Source organism: Penicillium soppii, assembly GCF_028829465.1.
Source record: "Penicillium soppii strain IBT 18220 chromosome Unknown utg000006l, whole genome shotgun sequence".
Classification (NCBI taxonomy): Eukaryota; Fungi; Ascomycota; class Eurotiomycetes; order Eurotiales; family Aspergillaceae; genus Penicillium; species Penicillium soppii.
Window position 1 is genome coordinate 4,493,306 of NW_026643236.1, and position 23,597 is coordinate 4,516,902.

The 23,597-nt window shown below is 49.5% G+C and overlaps 11 protein-coding genes across 11 annotated transcripts; 5 read left to right on the forward strand and 6 right to left on the reverse strand.

The window, feature by feature from the left end:
- Positions 1-45: 45 nt before the first annotated feature.
- Positions 46-237, forward strand: N7529_009081 (uncharacterized protein; the record flags this gene model as incomplete). Its single annotated transcript, XM_057244608.1, has 1 exon — positions 46-237. The coding sequence occupies one exon, from the start codon at positions 46-48 to the stop codon at positions 235-237; it is 192 nt and encodes a 63-aa protein (XP_057096146.1).
- A 55-nt stretch (positions 238-292) lies between these two features.
- N7529_009082 (uncharacterized protein) lies at positions 293-771 on the forward strand (the record flags this gene model as incomplete). Its single annotated transcript, XM_057244609.1, has 2 exons — positions 293-324; positions 504-771. The coding sequence occupies 2 exons, from the start codon at positions 293-295 to the stop codon at positions 769-771; spliced, it is 300 nt and encodes a 99-aa protein (XP_057096147.1).
- Positions 772-1,194: 423 nt separating this feature from the next.
- Positions 1,195-2,199, reverse strand: N7529_009083 (uncharacterized protein; the record flags this gene model as incomplete). Its single annotated transcript, XM_057244610.1, has 2 exons — positions 1,195-1,804; positions 1,862-2,199. The coding sequence occupies 2 exons, from the start codon at positions 2,197-2,199 to the stop codon at positions 1,195-1,197; spliced, it is 948 nt and encodes a 315-aa protein (XP_057096148.1).
- Positions 2,200-4,024: 1,825 nt separating this feature from the next.
- Positions 4,025-5,168, reverse strand: N7529_009084 (slipin family protein; the record flags this gene model as incomplete). The annotated part of the gene is made up of 3 exons (XM_057244611.1): positions 4,025-4,757; positions 4,816-4,933; positions 4,985-5,168. 3 exons carry the CDS (start codon positions 5,166-5,168, stop codon positions 4,025-4,027), a joined length of 1,035 nt encoding a protein of 344 aa, XP_057096149.1.
- A 2,176-nt stretch (positions 5,169-7,344) lies between these two features.
- Positions 7,345-9,287, reverse strand: spb4 (ATP-dependent RNA helicase SPB4; the record flags this gene model as incomplete). Its single annotated transcript, XM_057244612.1, has 2 exons — positions 7,345-8,953; positions 9,010-9,287. The coding sequence occupies 2 exons, from the start codon at positions 9,285-9,287 to the stop codon at positions 7,345-7,347; spliced, it is 1,887 nt and encodes a 628-aa protein (XP_057096150.1).
- Positions 9,288-9,692: 405 nt separating this feature from the next.
- On the forward strand, positions 9,693-10,805 carry N7529_009086 (diacylglycerol/polyprenol kinase family protein; the record flags this gene model as incomplete). Its single annotated transcript, XM_057244613.1, has 1 exon — positions 9,693-10,805. One exon carries the CDS (start codon positions 9,693-9,695, stop codon positions 10,803-10,805), a length of 1,113 nt encoding a protein of 370 aa, XP_057096151.1.
- A 566-nt stretch (positions 10,806-11,371) lies between these two features.
- N7529_009087 (crossover junction endodeoxyribonuclease) lies at positions 11,372-14,215 on the reverse strand (the record flags this gene model as incomplete). The annotated part of the gene is made up of 2 exons (XM_057244614.1): positions 11,372-14,066; positions 14,202-14,215. The coding sequence occupies 2 exons, from the start codon at positions 14,213-14,215 to the stop codon at positions 11,372-11,374; spliced, it is 2,709 nt and encodes a 902-aa protein (XP_057096152.1).
- A 365-nt stretch (positions 14,216-14,580) lies between these two features.
- N7529_009088 (putative actin-related protein RO7) lies at positions 14,581-16,215 on the forward strand (the record flags this gene model as incomplete). Its single annotated transcript, XM_057244615.1, has 1 exon — positions 14,581-16,215. One exon carries the CDS (start codon positions 14,581-14,583, stop codon positions 16,213-16,215), a length of 1,635 nt encoding a protein of 544 aa, XP_057096153.1.
- A 2,245-nt stretch (positions 16,216-18,460) lies between these two features.
- N7529_009089 (uncharacterized protein) lies at positions 18,461-19,375 on the reverse strand (the record flags this gene model as incomplete). Its single annotated transcript, XM_057244616.1, has 3 exons — positions 18,461-19,006; positions 19,165-19,317; positions 19,370-19,375. 3 exons carry the CDS (start codon positions 19,373-19,375, stop codon positions 18,461-18,463), a joined length of 705 nt encoding a protein of 234 aa, XP_057096154.1.
- Positions 19,376-19,841: 466 nt separating this feature from the next.
- nop58 (RNA-processing protein NOP58) lies at positions 19,842-21,752 on the reverse strand (the record flags this gene model as incomplete). The annotated part of the gene is made up of 3 exons (XM_057244617.1): positions 19,842-21,289; positions 21,347-21,507; positions 21,628-21,752. 3 exons carry the CDS (start codon positions 21,750-21,752, stop codon positions 19,842-19,844), a joined length of 1,734 nt encoding a protein of 577 aa, XP_057096155.1.
- A 292-nt stretch (positions 21,753-22,044) lies between these two features.
- N7529_009091 (H(+)-transporting V0 sector ATPase subunit d) lies at positions 22,045-23,322 on the forward strand (the record flags this gene model as incomplete). Its single annotated transcript, XM_057244618.1, has 4 exons — positions 22,045-22,076; positions 22,131-22,219; positions 22,294-23,183; positions 23,239-23,322. The coding sequence occupies 4 exons, from the start codon at positions 22,045-22,047 to the stop codon at positions 23,320-23,322; spliced, it is 1,095 nt and encodes a 364-aa protein (XP_057096156.1).
- Between the last annotated feature and the right edge of the window lie 275 nt (positions 23,323-23,597).

A 23,597-nucleotide genomic window follows, 5' to 3' on the forward strand; every position in this document is an offset into this window, starting at 1 on the left:
CGTCGATGATGTATAAGAAAGACGGTAATCACAGCAAGGACCACTATGGCTCCCAAAACGCTACCAACAGAAATCCCGACCACGGCACCGGATGACAGATGTGAAGAAGATGAACCGGTCGATTGTGTCGAAGTACTGGTGGAGCTAGACACAAGCGTGGAATTTGACTTTGAGATCGAGGTGGAGCTTGAACTCGAAACTGAAGACAATGTTGGCGTGGGCTCGCCCAGCTTCTGAGCTATCGTGATTGCAGAAGTCGTGTTGCAGCATGAAGTATTATCTCCACAACACCATGTCGTTGAGTTATCCGTTCCGTCGCAAGAGGTCATCTTGATCGTGTTGTCCGATCCGCCATTTGGTGTCTAACTTCAATCAGCCAATTCCACTCGGGCTATCCGCCATGCAACCATGCAAATCAACAATATTCATTCCAAAATAAATTCCAGCAGCCTGCATGCTACATACCTTAGTCTTGGTACAGACATTTAAACAGCCACTGTCAGTCCAATCCTCACTCGTGCATTGATTCCGCCAGTATGTGGTATTCGTCAACCATTGCCCGTCGCTGGTGTTGTATTTGAGTACGTTCCTGCACAGCCCATTCGCGAGGCACTCGTCCGAGGTTGTTCCGTCCGCACTATCTCCGCCAGCTGGGTTTGTGCGATTTCTGGCACAGCACATGCTCGTCGTGCCGCTGATGGAGATACATGGTTGGTAGATGGGGTTGAGCGCGGTGATTCCGCTGGGGTAGTAGCAGACAGATGTTACTAGGTTGACGAATATAAAAGTGCAAAGGAAAGAGAAGGGGAATTGTGTCCCTGGATTTGGCGGTTTCTTCATCGTTCTATACATCCAACTGCATTATACAACAGGTCTCGATATATTTTCGGTCAAAGACAAAATAAAACCAAAAAGGCGAGGGGCCTAGATATTGGTAAACAAGCTATATTATAAATGTTTTAATTCTGCGGCTGTGCAATAAATACTTCGAGTTGGGGGCCGGGGCCGAAAACCGCAGGGGAAAACTCCTAAGACTTCAACCAAAATCGAGCGCGACAAAATCCCATGCAGCCAAGCCTCCCTAGTTGGACTGACATGTTCCCATGCTGTACAGAGGCAGGGACCCGATTGGCACTTGCGATTCAGAAGCGTTGCAGGAACGAGAAAGGGGTATAGTTATATACAGAAATCAAACTATGCATAAAGTTCATGGATGGGCTTGGGTCCGTTTGTTCCTTCCAATTCAGACGCAGTCGTATTGGCCATTGTGCTGGACGGAGCAGTTTGTGATGGAGCAGCCTGCGAGCTTCCGCCGAGCTCACTGGCTTCTGGGTGAACAGATTGGTAGGAGGGGTTTGCGGCAAGGTTTTTCTTTGCCTGACGCCGGCGGAACAACCAAAATGCCAGTGCGGCAATTACAATGAGCGCTGCGCAGCCGACACCCACCCCGATGCCGATGCTTGCTCCTGTTGACAACCCGCTTGATTTTGCGTCCGATGTGGCGCCCGATGATGCGGCGCCCGATCCTGAGCTTGATGTACTAGTTGTTCCAGATTGCGTGGACGAGCGTGTCGCGCCTGCTGATCCTGATGTTGTAGTTGCGGAGACGAACAGGCTCGAGTCTGATGCTTGGAGCTGTACTTGGATTGGTTGCGCCCACATGGTGATCGGACCAGAGACTTGTGTGCTTTCACCGGTGACTTGGCGAACCGTAACGATGGTCGAACTTGTTTTTGGGAGCATGCTTGTGCATCCGGCGTATGTTTTGCCCCCGTTCGTGAGTATGGTTAAATAATCGAAGTTTCTGCGACATCGGTGTCAGTTGACGGGTCTTTTGTTTGGTTTTTGGGTTATTACATACGAAAGGCAGCAGATAGCAGTGGTAATTGGGTCACGAATGACTAGATCGGCTGAGGTGTAACCAACTGGGCAATAGCCCGGGCTATATACGATAGATGGCTCAACTCTCTCATATTGGCTGTATCCAGACGGGAAACATGCAGGATCGGCATTGTCGCTAGCAACGGCATTTTGTAGTAGCAGACCATTTGCGATTCCGTTTGCTCCTGATGGCTCGTAGGTCCACGAGCTCGAACATGAAGCGGGTGGCGTGAAGCGACTGGACATAGCCAGGGTGGTGATGGTATCCGTCGCATCAGTCGTCGCCCTCGCGACCAGAGTCGGCGTAGTGGATGTCATGCTTGCAGATACCTGCTCAGTCGACACTATACGCTGTACAATGGGTGAAGCAGGGTTGAAGATGCGTTTTGGCCCCCAAACGGAAAAGGACTTGTTTTTGACCTACGGAGTAGTTATAGCGCGAGTAATTTCCAGCCCCCACTGTTGTTGTTAGTGCTTATTCTTGATTTTTTCCTTCTAGTAATCGCGAAGCCTCACCGTGCGCTGTACACTGCCCCCTAAACCCTAGCCAAATTTAGCATTCTTCTTTATTGGTCTTGATTCATGCTTAATGGCCTAATCGATTGTAAATACTAGAAGCCCAAGATCTCTCGGTCTAATAGACATATTATAAAAAAACAATAAAATCATTCAAAACAATGTAGATCCGCAAAGTCGGGTAAAATCCGCCAATACGGTCCACTCTTCCTCCATTGGTCATATTCAACCCCATATAAATTGCCAGAAATAGGGGTAATGATCGCATATTCTTATTGGCTAGGTCAGAATTATACCGATGGTCATAATTTTGAATAGCCTCGTTTAGACTCTTAGATCACCGATAATAGCACCTTTGAACAACCACACAGCCTCACAAATTCCCCGATTATGGGTACATATGTATGAATGGAATGGATTTTAGTGCCTTCGTAGCCCTTCAAGTACACATCCCATGCTTTCTCTGTCGTGATCTACAATCACGATCTAGGGCTGCTCGACAGTGCCACCACCTTGAGAGATGGCTTTGGCACCATCTTATTTAAGCCCTTTCCGCTGCTGCTTGATAGGGCAAGCTCTAGATCGCAGATGGAGGGAACAAAACTCCAGAATGTCGTCTTCACAAATCCAATACGCTGTCCTTCCCAAGAACCAGTAAGGGAACTAGAAAATTCAGTGTTATTAGTGAAGTACTCATGAGCGCAGCCAGATCGGCGGCGATCGAGCCATCCTGCCGATACTGTCAGTAAGTGAGCTTCATGGGGCCGTTTCCTCCGTTGGGATGAGCCCGATCGTTGCTTTGAGTGCATAGAGAGGCGCTCTGTTAGTAGGCTGAACAATCGAGCCATCTATTTCAGCAGCTAGCGCCAATGACGCAAATCCTGCAGTCACGCCACGTGCGCTTCCTGATGAAGATCCAGCCGGGCTCTACCGCCCCTAGTAAACATGTCCGTTACGCACTTATACACGAGAATGAGACGTCCTTACAGTATGGCTGAGAAGCCTCTCTTCTGGCTTGACTCCACCCACGATGTTTGGCCTTGAGTTGACCACCGACATCACCCCAGCCGAGGATGATCCCGATGCCCTTCCAACCAGCGATCCCCTATTAACTACGGTCAACGCACTACCAGTACTGTGAGCATTTGTTTTGTTACCGTAAGTTTTGAGTTTCCCATTGGTATGCCTCCCGCATTGACAAGGTTCACATCGTTGTGTATCTATGAGAGGTGGCAAGGGTAGAGTAGAGTTGGGTTATCTTTCAATAGTTTCCGCGTCTATAATATAGGCGGAAGCCTTCCGTGGGCTATGGTTGTTGATTGGAAAAGATAATACACAGCAATTGCATTGATATTAAGCTAGCCTCGTGATTAGATCTCGAAGCAAATAGCAAAGACATTAAACTGCCACATTAGCAGCAAACGAAGGTGGGTATCGTCATTGGTCCAATCGCGTCCAACCATAATACAGAAGTACATGTAAAGCCCCGAATATGCAGACCAGAGAACCTTCTCACAATGTCCACTTCGGAGCGAAAAGCAAGATAAATCACAAACAGAGGCATACTTCGTGAGGAACATTGACCAATTAAATAAAGGGTGAGCAATCCGCCAAAACATCAGCACATCTAGATGTCCTCGACAACGCGGGCGTTCATCGCACGCTGGAATCCATCATCCACCTGAGACGTGGCGCCGTAGTTGCTAGGCCCTTCACCGGCATTGTCAGCAACATTGAGCTGCGATTGCACGGTCTGGTTCATGGCAGGCAAGAAGATAACCTTGCTGTTAGCAGACTTGGCCATGGCCTGCATCGCCTCCAGGTACCGGATCTGCATAGCCGGAGCCGAGGACAGGATATCCGCAGCCTGGCGCATCAATTTGGCAGACTCGACCTCCGCGCGCGCCGCAATAACCTTGCTCTCACCGATACGCTTGGACTGCGCAGCCATGGAGAGCGAGTCTTGCAGGTCATTGCTGAAAATGATGTCTTTGATGAGCATCGACTCCACCTTGACACCCCAGCCGGAGGCTACCTCCTCGATGATCTCAGATGTTGACTGGGCGATCTCCTCACGGCGCTCGATGACGTCCTGGAGGACGCGGGCTCCGATCACATGGCGGAGTGTGGTTTGGGTGCGCTCGATAAGGGCTTGGCGTACGTTGGAGATACCGAAAGCAGCCTTGTGGGGAGAGACCACTTCGTAGTAGATGACTGACGTGAGGTTGAGAGTGACATTGTCCTTGGTCATGCACACCTGGCGAGGTACCTCGACAATCTGAATCTTGACATCGACCGTAATGATGTGCTCGCTGAGCGGGTTGATTTTGACCAGACCGGGATCGACCGATCGCTCGAAACTATGAGGACCTTGTTAGTGATATGCGACTTCAGTATCAGGGGCTGGAGAGGACTAACCGTCCAAATCGTGAAATCAGACCGACTGCACCCTGTTCGACAGGCTTGAAGGGGTTGGGACAACAGAAGCAGCAGGGGATAGCTCCAAAGAAACCGATGCATTCACCCAGACCGTGAACTAGATGGTATTAGGATGAAACTCATGCATAATCAGATTTGTGCAACTTACTTAAACCGGCATACCAGCCGTGCGCATCAGGGTTGTCATCATCGTGTTGAATGCGTTGCGCGTACTTAGGCTGCAGTTCATTGGGGCGGGCGGGTTGAACATTGATCAGGTATTGTTGACGATCATTCCGATCGACTACAGGCTCCTCGCGGGCCTTGCTGGTGCTTGCACCGTTTGTGGACATTGTAATTAATTTGGAAGTTTGAAGAAAAGCGTTCAAGTTGGAGATTTGAGTGGATTAAGGGATAGGAAGGGGGGTTGACAAGGGTTTATATATAATTCGAAGTAAACAAGAGCGAGAGCTGCACCTTCTCCGCACTTGGAGTCCACTACTTTCATTTTCGTTTACATCAGCTGTAAGTAGTGTTGGATGTTCATTGGATACTCATTGTATTTCGATGGATCGTTATTTCATTTTCTAAGCCTCAAGGGCTGAGTCTGTTTCCGGGCGCAATAGTCCCTATACGTGCAATATTGTAATTGCCGGGTAGCCGAATGGATCGTCATGACTCTTTGCGTGGGATATGTGTCAAAGCTATCCTGTGATCTACCTTACAGCCTCAAATAGCATATACTGCATACATATGTAGCTATGTAATTGATTAATGAGTATATATGAAGGTTTTCCAAGAACAAGTGTGCATAATAAAAGAAAAAACTTCCATTCACATTCCCACACAGTATCGTACATTCTCGATCTGGTATGCCTAAACATGGTCATTATTATTGTATCCTTTCTAGACGTCTTCCATGTCTCCACCAGGGCGTCAGTGGAGGTAGATTCCGAGATCCTAGCCAAGTTCGGGCGTACCACATGAGCTGTCATCACGAAAGCGAATACGCCAACGTACCACCATTCAACCTTGGGGGGCAACAATGGATAATGGTTCGTTATGAGAACCAGAAAACTCAGTCTTGTCTGACGATACGACCTTTGGCCCCCAACAACTATAGACTTGGCCTCTTGGCCCTACTTGGTCCCAAAGCTAGGACCCAGGTGGCAGTGCAGACACCGAACCGAGCATTATAGCGTTTGGGCTGTGCACAATTTATGCGCCTTGCAAGGTTTTACATGCTGTCCTAGCGCCCGGCGGGTGGTGAAAGCTTCATTTGAGGGAATTATTGATCATGTTGTGAAGGAATAGCCTCGGAGGAATACTATCAGCCTCGTGGTGCTTAACTAAGCCACCCATTACATCAACTAGCATCATTGGTCTAGTGGTAGAATTCGTCGTTGCCATCGACGAGGCCCGTGTTCGATTCACGGATGATGCACTTTCTTTTTCTTTTCTTTTTTTTTTCTGGCTCTGGACTATAATTGGGTTCTATCATCTTCAGACTCAGACATAGCACGGATTGGAGAAAAGAAAGGACTCGTTTCAAGTAGTCTATCGCCGGCATCCTTGGATACATCGCTAATATAAAGTTGAGAACACACACGCTCCCATTTTCCCATCAAAAAAGGACTAGCGTCGTTAACGCGACCGTCCGTTCTATTGATCTCTTCATATCTAAGTGGTGGACGACAGTGTAGCTCAAGCCCCTAAACTGTGTTAAATACTACTGTGGGATTGTATAAGGCTGTGACCTCACACTTACGAGGTCTAAGCCTCGTGCTAGTTCATACTTACGAACTAGAGGAAGCAATCAGCTCCGGAATATCTTTGTAGTCTACGGTGATTGATTCCAGCATAGAAAGACCATATTGACCGTCGGAGATGCTCGTACAATGAAATGTGAAATAGAAAGGGACAGAGAGAGAATTTGTATCCTTCGTATTCTATAAGAAATGCGAGCGCCTAAGGCATGGTGTGGCACCTTTGCAATAGCAGGCGCATCAGAATAATCATTGCGCATGGCGGAATTTCCTCTGGCATGAAATTTACTCGGCGCATTCTGAATGAAATGCAATCGATGCTCAACAGTTGCCGGTTATTTTACAGACTCGTTTATTATGTCAAGCCAACAGAAAGGAATATCTGTCCCATTACTGGGTCTTTGTCGATCCCGGCGAGATATAATACACAAGAGCAAAGACCACGGAACGTAGGATTCCCCTCTCAACAAGACAGGACAATGATCGATTTGATGAATCAATGGAGTATTTCCAAGTTGTGCATTTTGATTATCCATATGTTCTTGTAGAGAGAGAGAGAGAGAGTGTGTGTGTGTGTGTGTGTGTTCTGACACCAGAGTAGCGGTCAACGGTCAGGTCACTCGTGAGAAGTTCAAAGGAAAAGGATGGTTTCGATCTACATGCATATGATCGTTTCCTCCTGGAGGGTAACGATAAGCCGGAGATCCCTCTAATAACATGGTATCAATATGAACATATATAATCAACAATCGTCAGAGCGGGCTTAATCAAAGCCCTTGAACTCATCACCCTTCACACCACCTGCAGCCTCCTCCGCCTTGGCAGCCAGTCTTAACAACCGCTGCTCTTCATTCTTTGCACGAACCTCCTCCAGCATGCGCTCAGTCTCCAGAGCCTTCTGCTTTTGGTCCTCCGGCAGACTGTCCCATCGGTCCTTCTCCTTACGAGCCTTCTTGAACTCCTTCTTCTTGAGCCTTTGCTCTCGGTCCTCGGTCTTCTGACTCCAAGCCACACTTTCCGTAGCCCGACGTTTGGTCCCCTGCTCGGCACCCATGCCGTTGGCAGCCTCGGCCATAGCCTCCTTGCGCCGCTTTTCTTGCTGCTTATCCTTGTACGTATAGTTCGGCCAATCCATCTTGATGCCCAATGTCTTATCGCCCTCGAATGAACGCGCCTCGGGCATCTTGGGCAGCTTGAGGAGACCCCATGCCTTGCCCAGAGCTTCCCAGTCCAGATCCTGGACTCGGAAGATGCTGCTTGCCTGGTGCTTACTGTAGCTGCGCAGCCAGCTGACAAATGCCTTCTGGCCCTTGTCGTGCATGGCGCGGTCTTTCATCACAGCCCGGCGGACCTTGTCTATGGAGGCCATAGCCTCTTCGTCGGAGAGCTCGGTAAGGTGGAATGGTGCGACGGGAGTTTTGCGGATTTCCAAAAATGAGACGTAGTCTTCCTCGCGGCCAGGTTGGATGAGGACGATACTGAGACCCCTGCGGCCTGCACGGCCGGCACGACCGCACCTGTGAATGAAAGTTTTGGGGTCTGAGGGTGGGTCGATCTGTACCACCAGGTCGACGGAGGGAATGTCTAGACCGCGAGCGGCGACATCGGTAGTAAGGAGGATGGAAGGGGTAGTGGAGGTGGTGAACTTAGTGAAGTTCTTTTGGCGGACATTGGCTTGATGCTTTCCGTGGAGTGGTACCAACACGAAGTCATTTCCTAATATTATAGGTAGTATTGTGGCGAGGTAGTCAACACTGGAGCATGTCGACACGAAGAATATCGTTTTTTGGGGCGTAGGCTGAACCGAAGAAAGAATGTGCTTTAAAATGGCATATTTGTGGAGCGGAGGTGTGGTCAGATAAGTCATCTGCAGACTTGCTGGAGTGCGCTTTTCTTCGACACCAGCTCCCTTGACTTTGACAGCAATTTTGACGGGGTTTCGTAGACCAAGACGAACGATCTGATCAACAGCCTCGCTGATACTAGCACTGAACAATCCCGTTCTGCGCTGCTTGGGCAGACGGCGCAAGATCTTCTGTAGATCTTCCTTGAATCCAAGATCCAACAGTCGGTCGGCCTCATCCAGCACAAGCATCTCGAAGGTTGACTGGGGGCAGTGGACATGAGGTGACGAAAGAAGCTCTAGCAATCTTCCAGGAGTACCAACAAGCACGTTTGGCGAATTCTTGAGGAACAATTTCAGATCCTCCGCGGGCGATGTTCCACCGCCCAACAGAAGCTGCGGGACGACTTTCATTGTCGAAGATTTCTGACGAGGAGCACCCTCTTCGGCGGGCTTGATGGCTGCTGCTGAGTCGGGGTGGAATTCCAAGAGGGAAAGAAGGACTTGATGGATTTGCGAGGCCAATTCCCTGAGCATTCACCATTAGCAACAAGCTCCGAGGACCTGTATTTGCCTATTACTCACCTAGTGGGAGAAATAATGATTGCTCCAACATGGTGCTTCTTGAGGGGCTCATCAAGGCGAAGCAGCTTTTCAACAATTGGGATCAAAAACGACAATGTCTTTCCACTTCCGGTAACAGCTTCCACCACCACATCCTTGTGCTGCATAAACAGAGGGATGGCCGAGGCTTGGACTGGGGTCATGCGCGTGAAGCCCATTGAGCTCACAGCGTCAAGGGTCCATTTGGAGAGCGGGGGAGTAAGGGCATCCCACGCCCGCGAAGACGATTTAGGAGGCATTTTATCGTCAGATACTCGGAAGTTATTGAATTGCACGAGCCGTCATCGCAGACGAGAAAAAAAAAACCGTTATCGATTAGATAGGCACCTAGCACGTGATTGCGGCTTTGGGCGGAAACACGATCTTCTCCCCATCCAACTCGGCGTTGCTGTATACTTTTGTTTAATATAAAGAGTGCCTCATCATGCACTGGGCGCTTGCCTCGTTCTTCCAGCTTTTCCACCCTTAATTGTCGACAAGGCACCGTGCCGTGCTCATAACAATCGCCCATCATTGCTTCGTTCGCAAGTCCGTTGATACTTTGTGGGATACTTGCCTGTGACAGCGCAGACAGCCGTATACGATCACTGTCAGGTGTCATTCGAGTCGCATCCCTCCCTTCGTTTTCTTTGAGAGCGGCAGACATGCCCTCGTCGAATGCCATACCGGCGACCCCTCGTGTGATCTCCCCGACACCCTCTGTTTCTGACCTGTCAGAGACGCCTGATGGATATCTCGCACCAGTAACACGGTCAGCAGCGCGCCGACAGCGTCAACCACAATCTACAGGGGTAGGCTCTGGGTCAGAGCGAGAATCAAGGTCTCCCACCACACCCGCACCCTCCGCGCGTAATCGCCGGTCGAACCCAATGATACCCGCCTCACCACCGCACTCGCCCAACGGCACTGCCTCAAAGGACTACCTATCGCCGTTAAGCATCCCGGACGCTCTGCGCGACTTGTCAAGATCACCCTCGCCCCTCGGACTCATCCCCCTCCATTCCCGCTACCGCAGCTTCATTCACCGCCATGAAATCCCCCGCAAGGTCTTACACGTGTCAATCGGCTTCCTCACCTTATCTCTGTACACCCGAGGCATCCAAACGCTGCAGATCACACCAGTACTCTTCACCGCATTAGTGCCCATAGCAGCCACAGATCTAATCCGTCACCGCTCCGAGAAGCTCAACAAGATATACATCCGATGCATGGGCGCCCTCATGCGCGAAACAGAGGTCAGCGGCTACAACGGCGTGATCTGGTATCTGCTCGGAGCGTATGTGGCTCTACGCTTCTTCCCCAAGGATGTCGGCGTAATGAGCGTACTACTCCTTAGCTGGTGTGACACCGCCGCCTCCACATTCGGCCGCTTGTATGGTCGCTATACCCCCCGCCTGCGGCCGGGCAAGAGTCTGGCTGGCACTTTGGCAGCCTGGTTCGTGGGCGTTATTACCGCCGCAGCATTCTGGGGCTGGTTTGTGCCTTATATTGGTGCCTTCCCCAATGACCCGGAGGATGCATTCATGTTCACGGGCCGCTTGAACCTGCTCCCGAACTGCCTTCGCGGTCTTTTGGGCTGGGAAGCCAGCGACTCGGCTGTTATTACTGGTCCCTTGGCTCTTGGCGTCATGAGCTTCGTTTCTGGTGTTGTTGCTGCCGGTAGCGAGTTCATTGATTTGTTCAGCTGGGATGATAACCTGACCATCCCTGTTTTGAGTGGAGTTGGACTTTGGGGTTTCCTCAAGGTCTTTGGATAGATGGGTAAACGATATATCTTTGATTTTGTGGCACAGCATGCATACTATTTGTCATGTTACTCTTTGATTCTTTTTTCTATACTTTATTCAGGTGGATTGCACTTAATCTTTTGGACATTTCTCTTCTTATTTTTGTTACTTTCGGGGATTGCATCAAGTCATGATTGGGATTCTGTTATAGATAGGGTCTATTGGGTGTGTGTGCCTCTGTCCATGACATCTTCTACTTTTTCTCCAATTGATACTCCTCAATGTGTACTTTGTGCTCAACTTCTGGATTTGGCTTTTCTTTATACCTTACGCATTTGTGTGGATTGGGGGTTTATCCCATAGACAAGACTACATAGTTCCTTTAAATTCAATGGTTCATGGAACAACTATTTCTCTAATTTGTGTAGAAAATAGCAGTAAGTATTGATTTGTGCAATGCCTATGGTACCTAGGTAACGCCTGATGATGCTTTGCACAAGTTCAATATTCAAAAACTCCAGGCTCCGGAAAAGGATTCAGATCATGCCAAACGCCGTTTTAATCCGCTAATCCAAAATGAGGGTATGTGAATGAGATTAAACAAGATCAATAATGCTGACACGCGAGATTCGCTTTTTCTTGCCACCTTGGGCATGTCTGCGCGCTATGCTTTGGTCATTGGTCCTGGTCGTATCCCCATGTGAGTCTTGTGCAGGCGGTGATGGGTCAATCGACCAGAAACCGTCGTGTAATGTGATGTTCTCCAGGTGCCCTTTAGTTTCATACTTAGGATTCGAGGCTGCTGTCTGTTTTGTGTATTGTTTTGTAGACTTGATAGACTTGATCACTTGCTGCTTGTCATTATTCTTGCAGGTTTTGATGCCCGACGGCTCTGCGTGCTCATCAAATGCATATTCTTTTTGGGGCGTTGGATCGATTGAACTTGATGTTTGAGAGGGGTTGAACTTCGATTTTCTGGAAGATGTAGATGGCTCAGCTATCTCAGTCTTCGAGGAACGAGTGCGTGGTTTTTTTGCTTGCACTGCCTTTTTCGGCGAACTCTGACTCAATCTCTTGGGGGGAGTTGTCTCGTCATGGCTGTGGTCATATTTCTGTGACAAAGAAAGGGAGTCAATCGCTTTTTCAATCTTCTGTACTTCGTTGTCCCTTTCCTCAAACTGTGCCTTGACGGCTTTAGTTGGCTTGGCACGAGTCTTTTTGGTCAGAGAAGGGAGAGCGAGTAGTTCCATGTCAGAATGCTCATTGAACGACATTTCTGAGCTTGAGTAGCTTATTTTCAGCCCCTTATGCCTTCTTGGCCGAGTTGGTGAATCATTGATATCCACACTTAGGATCTCTAATTCCTCGATGTCTATTCCACCATTTCCCACGGCCGCGCGCCTAGATTTGAGCTGAGATTGCTCTGTGATATGGTGGCGTTTGGTGTTTGAAGAAGTGGATAAATTGCACATCGAGTTAAAGCTCTCAAGAAGATCATCCACTTGCTGGGAGACGTATCGCATTGTCGGGGAGGCACCATGCTGGCTGTACGTACTTGGCGAGAAGGGATCATCTTCTTGGTCGAGACATATTGGCGAGGAAGAAGCAGACTCAACACCAGGCCTGGCAAGTGGATTCTTTCTTGAGGTCCCCGAAGTAGTAGCCTCTAGCAAGTGTGCCTGCTTGGACGTTGACAACTCGGATCTTTCTTTGGTGAGAGTTCCATATTTCAAGATACTCCCGCGTTTCATTCCGGCGTCAATTGGCCCCTTCTTCTTGGGAGCCGCGCGCCGAGTGCTCGTCTTCTTCTTGGCCGCAGCTTCCCTTGCTTTCTCGGCTTTCTCGGCTTGGTCTTTCTCCCACTTATTCACAAGATTCGGAACTCCAAGTCTTGCGACAGTCTCAAAGACCCAGACCTTCTCTAACGAAAACGGATCGAATCGTTTAGTTACCCGCGGCTTCGATGGCGTCAAAGGAGCCGTTTCAGCAGCTAATTCTAAGTCGTCATCTTCCGCGTCTTCGTGCACACTGTTTTGAGATGCCACACTTTCCGGGGTTGGAAGTGGTGGGGGTGGTTCCTCAGCAAGAAGATCCAATCCAACAACATCTGCGGGTAGCATGTCGAGCTGAAGTTCTGGCGTTGCATCCGTACCGAAACTCGAGCGGTTTTTGTATACCTTTTGCATGCTAGGTGGGCAATCGGGCACAAACGAAAAGCCAGGAGAGACACCTGCAACTGGTCTCTGGAGGCGTAGTCTGTACGAGACAAGGGGTTCAGCCAATAGCTTGATCACTTTTCTTGCCCCAGTCCGATAGTTCCACTCAAAGTGATCTGCAGCAAACGTACGGATGGCTAGGGGATCAATGTCTTGATCCCAAGCTTGTCTTAGACGAATTCTCAGAAATTCCATTTCGTCATCACTGGAAACCTTCGGCTGAGTGTAGTACTCGAGTATTATTTGATCGGGGAATGCCTCTGGAATTTTGACAGACGGGCGCTTGCTCACAAAGTAGCCACTCGTGTTCTCATCCAATTCACATTGGAGTCGTGCTCTCCATTCACCCAAATGTGTCTTCCTTTCTGAGGGCGATGCTAGCTTTTGTAGGAGATCTTCGCCAAATCCAGCTTTGGCGATTTGGGCGGCGAGCTTACTACCGCATCCTTCAACGCCGGATGGTAGATAGTCTCCTCCACTAAGCATAGCAAACAGAATCATCCCTGGCCGGTCAAGGGGTATGTTTGAAGGGTGTCCGTCTTGTCCCATCGCGTAACAGGTGACATGAGTTGCAGATGAGGTCCCGCTTCCACTCTCTTTGGAAAAATTCATGATCGTCATGGATGACCCGAACATCAAGGCATCGACATCGTTGCTCATGACAGCATCTACAATGCCAGCCTGCTGCAGCCGTGCGCATTCGGCTTCTGCCTCGCCTGGCGCTTGGTGCCATGGGAATTTGAATCGCTCGATGAGATCCTTGGATCGCCTGATAATTGGTGCACTCCCGTAGCTACGTGCTGATATTGTTTTGCCCCTTTTGAATGAGGGCTTTTGTGGTCCGTCGTAAACAAAAAGAGGATGCACAGGCAATGCAAGTAATTTCAACAGGCGATAAAATAGAGTGCGCAATTCTGGATTCCTTCCACCCCGGCCCGCTTGGACCTGGAACAGCCAAATGGAAATGTCGACAGCAATGCGCATCGGTCTTGCTGTCCGCTCCAGATGCGTTACAGCCAACTTGGCGAGAGAGATACGCTCTCCTGGGCCAATGGCATTGATGAGTCTAGTTTCACTATTAGTGATCGTGTTCCAAACTCGGAGAATTGAGCCGCAGGTTCTCGTGCGCGGCTAGATCAACACAAAGCGTCACGATCCGCAGGGATATATATATTGCTGTTGAGACACACCACCGAGAGATCACACTCACCCTGGAATACCCATGATGCCGGCCTCAATATTAATCAACCCAAAAAATTAAAAATGAACCGTTGCGCCCACCCATACGTTTTTAGCGACGGGGTGGTTGCTTTTGTTAAGAGTGGAGGTTTGTTGATGTGAAGTAAATAAAGACGGCCCGATGTAGATCCGTTGTCTACCAACGGCCCAGTTAAGCTTCCAGTCTCATCCATGAAGCTCATATATCTGGATTTATGATGTTCTGATACCCTCATTTTCTGTTTCATCAATCTAATGGCGCCGAAGTTCCAACCCACGTGTCGGTAGATAAAATCTTTTTCGCTACGAACCCTCGTCGTTTCTGTTGATCCGAGAAAAGAGAGCAACACCCCCGAGCTCTTTCAAGCACCATGACAAACGAGACCGCTTCAATGAGTGCCAGTAAACGTACCTCTGCGACCTCCAGCCCGCGGCATAATCAGACAGCACGACCTGCCTTACCCCACACACCACAGCAACCGACACGATCGGGAAGCACATCATTCGCCAGCAACACATCTCCCAGCCCATCATTTCGAAGTGAGGATGATGCGATAATATTTGAGATAGGCGCGCGATGGCTACGCGCAGGCTTCGAAGGAAGCAGCGCGCCCGTATGCGTGGTTGGATTTGGACCCGAAGAATCAAGGAGAGCGGGCGACTACCGGGGATGGATACAAGGCAGCATAGGTGCTGCACGACTCCCGCAGCCTGTCAACGCGGAGGATTGGGTGCGAGCGTATGAACTTTGGCGGCCAGATTCAAGAGAAGTTGATCTGGGCTTAGTCGAGGACAAGATAGAGCGCTCTTTTCGAGAGACATACAACCAATATTTGTTGACAGATGCTGGCACCTCTCGACTGGTACTTGTGCTACCATCTCTCATGCCACATCTACTGTTGTCATCATTGCTATCGACTCTATTTAGTCGTTGGCGCTTCCCGAGCGTGACGCTTTTATCCAGCGCAACCATGTCAGCCACAGCCGCAGGATTGCGGTCAGCTTTGGTGGTTGATATCGGCTGGGCTGAGACCACGGCAACGGCAATTTATGAATATCGAGAAATGGCTACGAAGAGGACGACACGGTCTATGAAAACTTTGATGCAGGAAACGGGACGACTCCTTACTGGATTGGCTTCCAATGCTGGCCACGATACGGAGACCCCCCACGAGATTTCAGTCGGATTTGCGTATTGCGAAGAAGTTGTCAGTAGGTTTGCCTGGTGCAAGACAGAGGACCACGAAGCTTTTAACGAGGCCAGCAAGACATTAGCCATTCCTTCACCTGCAAACCCGGAGCAGGAGTACATGGATGTGCCGTTCTCACGTCTCTCTGAGCCCACCGAGAAGGTGATGTTTGCGCCGGGTATCTCAGAGCATGAATTGGACGACGAGGAAAAATCACTGCCTCTGCTTGTCTATAATACCCTTCTCGCTCTTCCTCCTGATGCCCGGGGAACTTGCATGTCTCGCATTGTATTTGTGGGTGGTGGCTCTCGAATCCCAGGCCTAAGACACCGCATCCTCAAAGAAGTCTCAGGTTTGATCGACCGTCATGGATGGAGTCCTATTCGAGGAAAAGCCCTCGAACGACAGCGGCAGAGGTTGGAGCAGCTGAAGCTTTCGGCCCCAAAGCCCCCTGATGACACCCAAAAACCCGAAACCAATGGAGAGGCGTCATCCACCGATGGCGATATAGTTGATCCCTCGAAGGAAGTGCCTGAGATCGACTTTGTGGAACAAAAGCTACGTCGACTGAACAAAGAGATCCCAGTGCCTGTTCAAGGAGTGCTCCGCGAGATTGAGTCCCTTGGTCCTTGGGCTGGTGCAAGCTTAGCGACTAGTCTCAAAATCCGGGGAATGGTGGAGATAGAACGAGAGAAGTTCCTCCAACATGGATTGGCTGGAGCCACACGAGATACTGACCACCCTGTTCCTGATCGCCGATCTGGCCTGAGATCTGGTGGTGATCGGTCGAGTTGGACGCTAGCAGGCTGGGCATGAAGGGCATGAAGCCTATGTACATTCCATGAGAACAAAAGATACCCCGTTGACAATAATTTACAATCGATCTTAGTATTATGATTTGGATGGACTTATCATCGTCGTTGTCACGATAATAGCCCTAAAAAGTGCAATAGACCGAGGCAAAACGTAATACTGGACGAAGAGTAATTGCCTCAACTTCATCGTTCTCAGGGGTTCAGCATGGGAAAAGACTCTCCCGGTGCTTACTTGGATCCTTCTACGGATTAGTCTTGTCAGAACAACGTATGAAGCCCATCTGGACTCCTCATTGAAATACCCACTTTGACGAACATCCGCCGTCAGCATCGGAGATCCGCCGCAGCATATCACAGCTAAGCACATAAATAGAGCGCTGGATGATGATAGACCAAATTGACATACCCACAAAAGCAACGTGAGACAACACAATACTTCTCCTTGTTAACTCAATCCATCGTAACTGCAAACCACCTAAGATTGCGCCATGGGCTCCATCTCGAACCAACCCACCCCATCTCGAACCCATTCTGGACCCGAATCCTAAATGGCGAGACAACCCCCCTCATGTCCATAAAAGACATGGTCGGCAACGAAATCGCCATGATGGCCAAAATAGCCGGCATCCACGGCCTCTTGAGAATGCGCCCATATGGGATGTCGGTCAAATACAGATCGCCGCTGCTGTAGACAGGACCCTGCAAGAAAATATCTATGGCGGGAAGTGCAGATCCGCTACACCAATCTGTAGGCTGTCCACCACATCGCATTGATGTCGAAATTCGATTCAAGATCTCAGCCTAGATGACTAAAAGAACTGAGTAGACGTTCATCACAGGAGATCCAATTAGTAGAGACGGGCAAATCATAGCTGGTTCTTACTGCTTAGAGATAGAGAACTCTCAATAGTTATTCTATACCTTCAATGTGTTGGAGTACAAAGCGGGAAATGTCCGAAGTCCCTTCCAGATCCTCACTTCATGATCTGCATCAATTAGTAGCAGAAACGGCAGGTTTACCTCGGTTATTGGGCTCTTGGCTGTGTAATTGAGAAGTATGAAAAGGCAGCCTTGGGTGTTTCTTAACGTGAATTATCTCGGTAAACTTCTTAACTATAAATCTGAGATAAGCATAAGACAAGCCATCCGAGATGCCTCTAAGGGCATTTTCAATTGATATGTGCTTATATGCACTATCAACTTTGCCTTTTCTAGGTTTTCTCAAGGGTTCGATGAGGGTAAGGAAAGTAATGGCCCATTTTCTGGGTTTATTAGAGACTGACAACACCCCAGGTGATATCGCGTCGGCATTAGTGCAAACAAAGTCCATGAGGGACTTTGGTCTTCATACTCAAGACAGAGTATGAGTATGCTAAGACCAAAGGATGAATTGCTTCGATTGCTTCGATTGCTACAGCAGGGGCTATCTTCGGCTGCTTAGGGGTATGTTACTCTTGGTTTCAGCAAAGCACTAAATGGCGCTGAAAACAGTGCTTGTCACTTCATGATAGATTTCACCCAAAGCTATCCAAGGTCTTCTGACCTTACACTATGCTGCTTGTCAACAACTAGGTATCGTTTTGGCTTCTTTATCAAATATGGTGTCACGAAGACATATGCCGGAACCGAAACGCAATGAATGCTTCCTACACTCCTACAGGCTCTGCCGGCAGCTATGTGGAGACTCATAACCTTCCTGTGCCCCGAGTCGCCAAGATGGCTTTGGTCTTTTTCTCGCGTCTTTCTTAACTTCCTGTAGAGTGGATTTCCAATGCCCTTTCAATTGTGCGTATAGTGGCTAAATGGCCTCTTTTATTGCTGCATGAGAATGTTTTGAATTCATTTTGTTTCTAATCGGTTAGACCCGATGCATAATTTGCAATATAAAATATACTAAAGGCACGGATGGGCCTACCCCGGTTTCATTCTCTGATATAACCCAGTAAGTCGTGATATCGCAATCCCTGCTAATCTCTTCGCACCTCGCTTGGAGGTTAGAAGTTGCATATTGCACGCACTGTTCTGCAAGGAATAAATTTCTTGAAGCAGAATATCCCAAAAACGGATTTCAGAAATACATGATCCGTAGTATGGTCGGTGCAGCGCAAAGTTCCCGAAATTAAAACATGTCAGCGTTTTCAGTGGAAATTCAGTGAGGTTTCAATGGTGTTTCCATTTATGTCGAAGCAGACTGGTATCGCTCTTGTCTCTTGAGATCAAGTATCTATAACAAAACAACTTTCATCTCACCCTTTCACATTCTCGTAATCCGCCGTAAGCGTATCTCGGATAATAGCAAAAATAGCCTTCATGTCATCATCAGAGAGGCGGAGCTCACGCTCTTCAACAACAGCATCCAGCAATACCTCCGCGGTGTAATCAGCCTGAGATCCTTCCTCTTCAGCAGCCTCTCCTTCCCCATTCTGCTCGTCTACTTCCATAGCACCATCTCCATTGGTGCCTTGTTCTTCTCCACCCTCCGCTTCAGCGCTGGGGTTGTTGCTTAACCCTAAACCGAGGTTCAAAATCATGACGACCTCGGCTTTGGTTAGCCCGTAGGGCTGTAAGCGGATTACTAGGTCCCGGAGGGCGTTATCCATGGGTGTTGATTCTGTAGAAGGGACTGGAGGCGGGATGGAAGAAGCTTCTGAGTCTATTGCTGAGTTTGAAGCTTGTAGTGTGCTGGTCATTGCGGCTTGTGATTGTAAATGCGACTGGGAGGATGAGGGGCGAGCTGTATAGCGGGGGTATCGGAGAAGATGAGGAGAAAGACGGCTGGCATAGTTATGAATCTTCAGGGAAGTCAGTGAGGTGTTTTTTGTGGTTCATGTCCGAATGTCTAGTTTCGGAGCTTGATCTTCAACTCCGGCCCAGTGGGATCGTTATATAGATGCGCAATATCGAGGTACCCAGTGGACATGGATGGTAGAAGCTGCAGAGTATTTCTCACCTCTTTTACGACCGTATTATGGTCTCTGAGATCCGGACTCGGTACCCAATTCCGCGAGCCTGGCGGCGGGTTTGGTGGTCGGCGGGGTGGGTTGGAGGTAAGATAGGCCAATACCTCAACATTGGTCAGAACGGCGGTTTGAGGGTCGATGATCTATGTAATATGTCAGCGCTAATTCAGAGCTATGGCTTAAGAGAGGTCTTACCCTCATTTTGTCTGCTGGATAGGGATATATGGATTGGAGGAAATGGCGATTTGAACTGGAGGAAGGAAAATTGTTTGAACTGCCCGCAGAATTGGGCGGTGTGTTTATCTTTGCAACATATCGCGGTGAGCTTTTATAGATGCATGCACCGCAGAGTACAAGCACATATAGCTATGGTAAAATAGAGATAGAACCCATAGAATCTAGCACGTTAGGTACTGATACTACAACCTAAAATTTTACGATTCATTACTGAAGTATGAACAGATTATTCCAGCTAAAACTGTACTGCCTTGTTCCTAACGAGCACCCTCTGCGCCAGTGAAAGACCGGTAATCAACCTTTAAATGCCCCAAACATGCGAGCGACAGGAAGATAGCAAAAAAAAACAACAGAAATAAAAAAGTGTGATATCATACAGATCCCAGGAAAGCCATCCGGTCACATTGCAGAAACTTTTGAAAACAAGCGCTTACTCTCCCTTGGACTTCTTCTTCTTCTTCTTCTCATCTTCATCTTCGGAACGCTTGCGCTTCTTGCCATCGTCCTTGCTGGCCTTCTTGGCATCCTTCTTGGACTTCTTGAGGTCCTTCTTGCTAACAGAGGTAGGGTTGCCTTCCGCATCAAAAGTGATCTCGCCTCGCTCGAGCTTGCGCTCGTATCGCTTCACACTAAGACCGGCCTTGGCAGCCATGGCCTCGATGTCTGAGCCCTTGCTCTTCTTGGACTTCTTCTTGGGGGATTCATCCTCAGACTCATCGGAGTCCTCGGCGTCAGAGTCAGCATCAGCCATCTCCTCATCCTCAACCTCCTCGACGAGCTTCTTCTGCTTCTTGGACTTCTTGGCAGAGGCGGGCTCCTCAGAGGCGATGGCATCGGCGTCAGGGTTGTACTTGCGGGCCTCCTTGAGGTCGAACTTATCGGGCTGGGCGTCACCGTTGGGGGCGATGGCAACACCGCGGGGCTTCATGGGCTTGCCCTCCATACCGGCGAGCTTGCGCTCAAGGTTGAAGCGGGCCTCAGTACCAAGAGCAGCCTTGTCCTCCTCGGTGGCATCGTCATCCCACTCGGCGAGAGAGTCGACACGGATACCCAGAGAGGCCTTAGCGGCGAGGATACGAGCCATCTTGCCCTTGTTGCGGCCAGTGGCCTGGCCGATCAAAGAAGCATGGTAGATCAGACCGTACTTAGGAGTGTCGTGCTTAGTCTTGAGGGCACGGAAGAGGGCCTTCTCGGCACCCAGGATTTGGATGGTGGAGGCGGGGCTCTTGGAAAGGCTGGTAAGGCTGCCAGCGTGGGCAATAAGACGGGCACCAACAAGGTCGCCAACGAGAGCAGTCAAGTTGGGGGCGATGGCGTTCATGCGGGAGGTGAGGTAGCTAGCGAGCTGGGAGCGGTAGTCGGCAAAGCCAACAACCTGCTCAGCGAGAGCCTGGATGTTCTCGAGATCCTCGGGGCTGATCTCAGTACCCATAGAGCGATCGGCGGCGGTCTTGACGGCGCTCTCGATCTCCTCGGGAAGGATCTCGGCGAGATCGGCAGTCTCCCAGTTGGTACGCATACCCATCTTCAGGACGAGCTTGGCGTATGCAATGTTGTCGTTGAGGATCTTAGCCAGCTCGGGGAAGTGCCATCCGTACCATTCCTTGACACGCATAGCGTAGGTGTTCAGCTCCTTGTCAAGGTCATCCAGAAGACCAATGGCCTGGACGATCATGGTGTCGATCTTATCAGGGGAGAACTTGAGCTTGTGACGAGCGAGAGAGTGGGACAGACCAAGAGACATGGTGGACATGTCACTGGGAGCCAGACCGGGGATGAGAGTAGTGAGGTGCTCACGAATGGCACGGTAGATGTCGTTGGTGCTGGAGTCAGCGATCAATTGAATGTCGAGACCAGGAAGTTTGCTGATGGCATTGCCTGTTCACATTCAAAAGTCAGCAAGCTATTCGAGAACATGGGGCCAGAATCACCTACCGAGCTTGGCATCGGCAACAGCCAGGGAAACCTTCTTCTCCTCCTTGATGCCGTCGAGGAGGGAAGCGAGACGGGGAGTAACCTTGCCATCCATGACGGAGGCAGCCTCCTCCAGAGCTGCAGCAGCACTGTCGAACTTCTGGAAGCTCTTCAACTTGAGACTAAAGACACTATTAGTGACATTGTCGCCGATAACAAATTTTTTTGCGCCCGCTTAACGGGATCGTGCATCCCCACTCAGAATTTTTGTCTGGCGAGATACAAAGACACAATTGACGTACAGGTTAGAGACACCCTCGGCGGTGGAGGCCTCCTGGGCGATATCATCACGCTTAAGGAGCTTCTTGTCCTTAGCCTTCAGCAGGGCGTAACCCGCGCTGGTCTCGGTGAGAATGAAAAGCGTCATGGTCGGCGGCCACGGCGTTCAGGGTCGAAAATAACAGAAAAGAGAGATCGGATAAGTATGAACGAAAAACCGAGCCGATGGAACGAAAGATAAAAAATTAGGCGTAGGTTGGGCGGCCGCCGTTGTCGTTGAACTAGATAGAAATTTTGCACGGCGGAAGGAAGAAAAAAGTTCGAAAGCATGGTGGTGTGGCGGTGCGCCTGTGGCTGTGGCTGACTAAGCCCGTGCGTGGCCCTGGCCGAATAGAGCTACTACAGCTGGGCTTCTCTATTCATCTTCTCCACGTTTCACCATGGAGGGCCTATTTTTTAATGTTAACGGCGGGTATGTGATCTAATTGACAATAAGTTTTGAATAGGCGATTGTTGACTCTCCTAGATATGTCGAGGGCATTGTTCGTGGCTATCGCAATAGCCTGTTGAGCGGCCAGAATTACTCCAACCTCACTCAATGCGAGACAATCGACGGTACGCTCTATTGATCCCATTGACTCTATTGTAGATATACTATTTTTTGGGGCGTCTAACAATCTACCCAATAGATGTGAAGCTCCAGCTTGCACCTTCATATGGCGACTTCCTTGCCTCTCTTCCCCCCAACCCCTCCACCTCCGACCTCGCCGGCCGTATGACCGATAAGTTAGTTTCGGAGTTCAAGTATCTCATTGCACAAACAACAGGCTCATCTGCCAAGTTCCTGGAATATATGACATATGGATACATGATCGACAACATCGCCCTGTTGATCACCGGTACTCTGCACGAACGAGACACTCGGGAACTTTTGGAGCGCTGTCACCCGCTAGGATGGTTCGAGACACTTCCTGTGCTGTGTGTTGCGACAAACATCGAAGAGTTGTACAACTCGGTGCTGATCGAGACCCCACTGGCCGGCTACTTCAAGGACAGTCTGAGCCACCAGGACCTGGATGAGCTGAATATCGAAATCGTCCGAAACACCTTGTACAAGAACTACCTCGAAGATTTCTACAAATTCATCAATACGCACCCCGATTTCAGTGGGTCACCAACGCAAGAGGTCATGGCCGAGATCCTGCAGTTCGAGGCTGACCGCCGTTCTATCAACATCACCCTCAACTCCTTCGGCACCGAGCTCTCCAAGCTTGAGCGGAGGAAGCTGTACCCCGAGTTCGGTAAGCTTTACCCGGAAGGCAGCTTGATGCTGTCCCGTGCAGAGGATGTCGAGGGCGTGGCCCTCGCTGTCAGTGCTGTGGGTGATTACAAGGCATTCTTCGATGCTGTGGGCCTGAGTCAAGGCAGCGGGGGCTTGGGTGGTATGGGCGGTGGTCCAGCAGATGGCAAGAGTCTGGAGGATCTCTTTTATCAAAAAGAAATGGATTTGTCAAAGCTGGTTTTCACCCGTCAATTTACGCCTGCGGTAGTCTATGGCTGGATGAAACTGAAGGAACAGGTAGGCAGTCCTCTAGAGCTGATTTGGTTTGAAGCATGAAACTAACATGACGTAGGAAATCCGCAACGTGACCTGGATCTCTGAATGCATTGCCCAGAACCAAAAGGAGAGAATCGGAAACTTCATATCCGTCTTCTAAGTTCTAAAGCACCGCGTGATTTTCCATCTCTTACCTCTTTGTATTTACCCTTTTCTGGCTGGTATCTTGCTGTACTTGCCAGCCGATTCCCGTTGTATCGAGTACCCAATCTGTTCTTTAACGTGAGCGCATCAACCTCTTTTCTGATCGGGGCAACTCGGTCATCTTTCATTTCGGATATCTTGGTTTTTTTCATTCGTATGTACAAGGCGTTCAGCATGTGCTTGGCCTTATGCTTGTGATAAATGAGGACAAAACACACCAAAGATTCAATT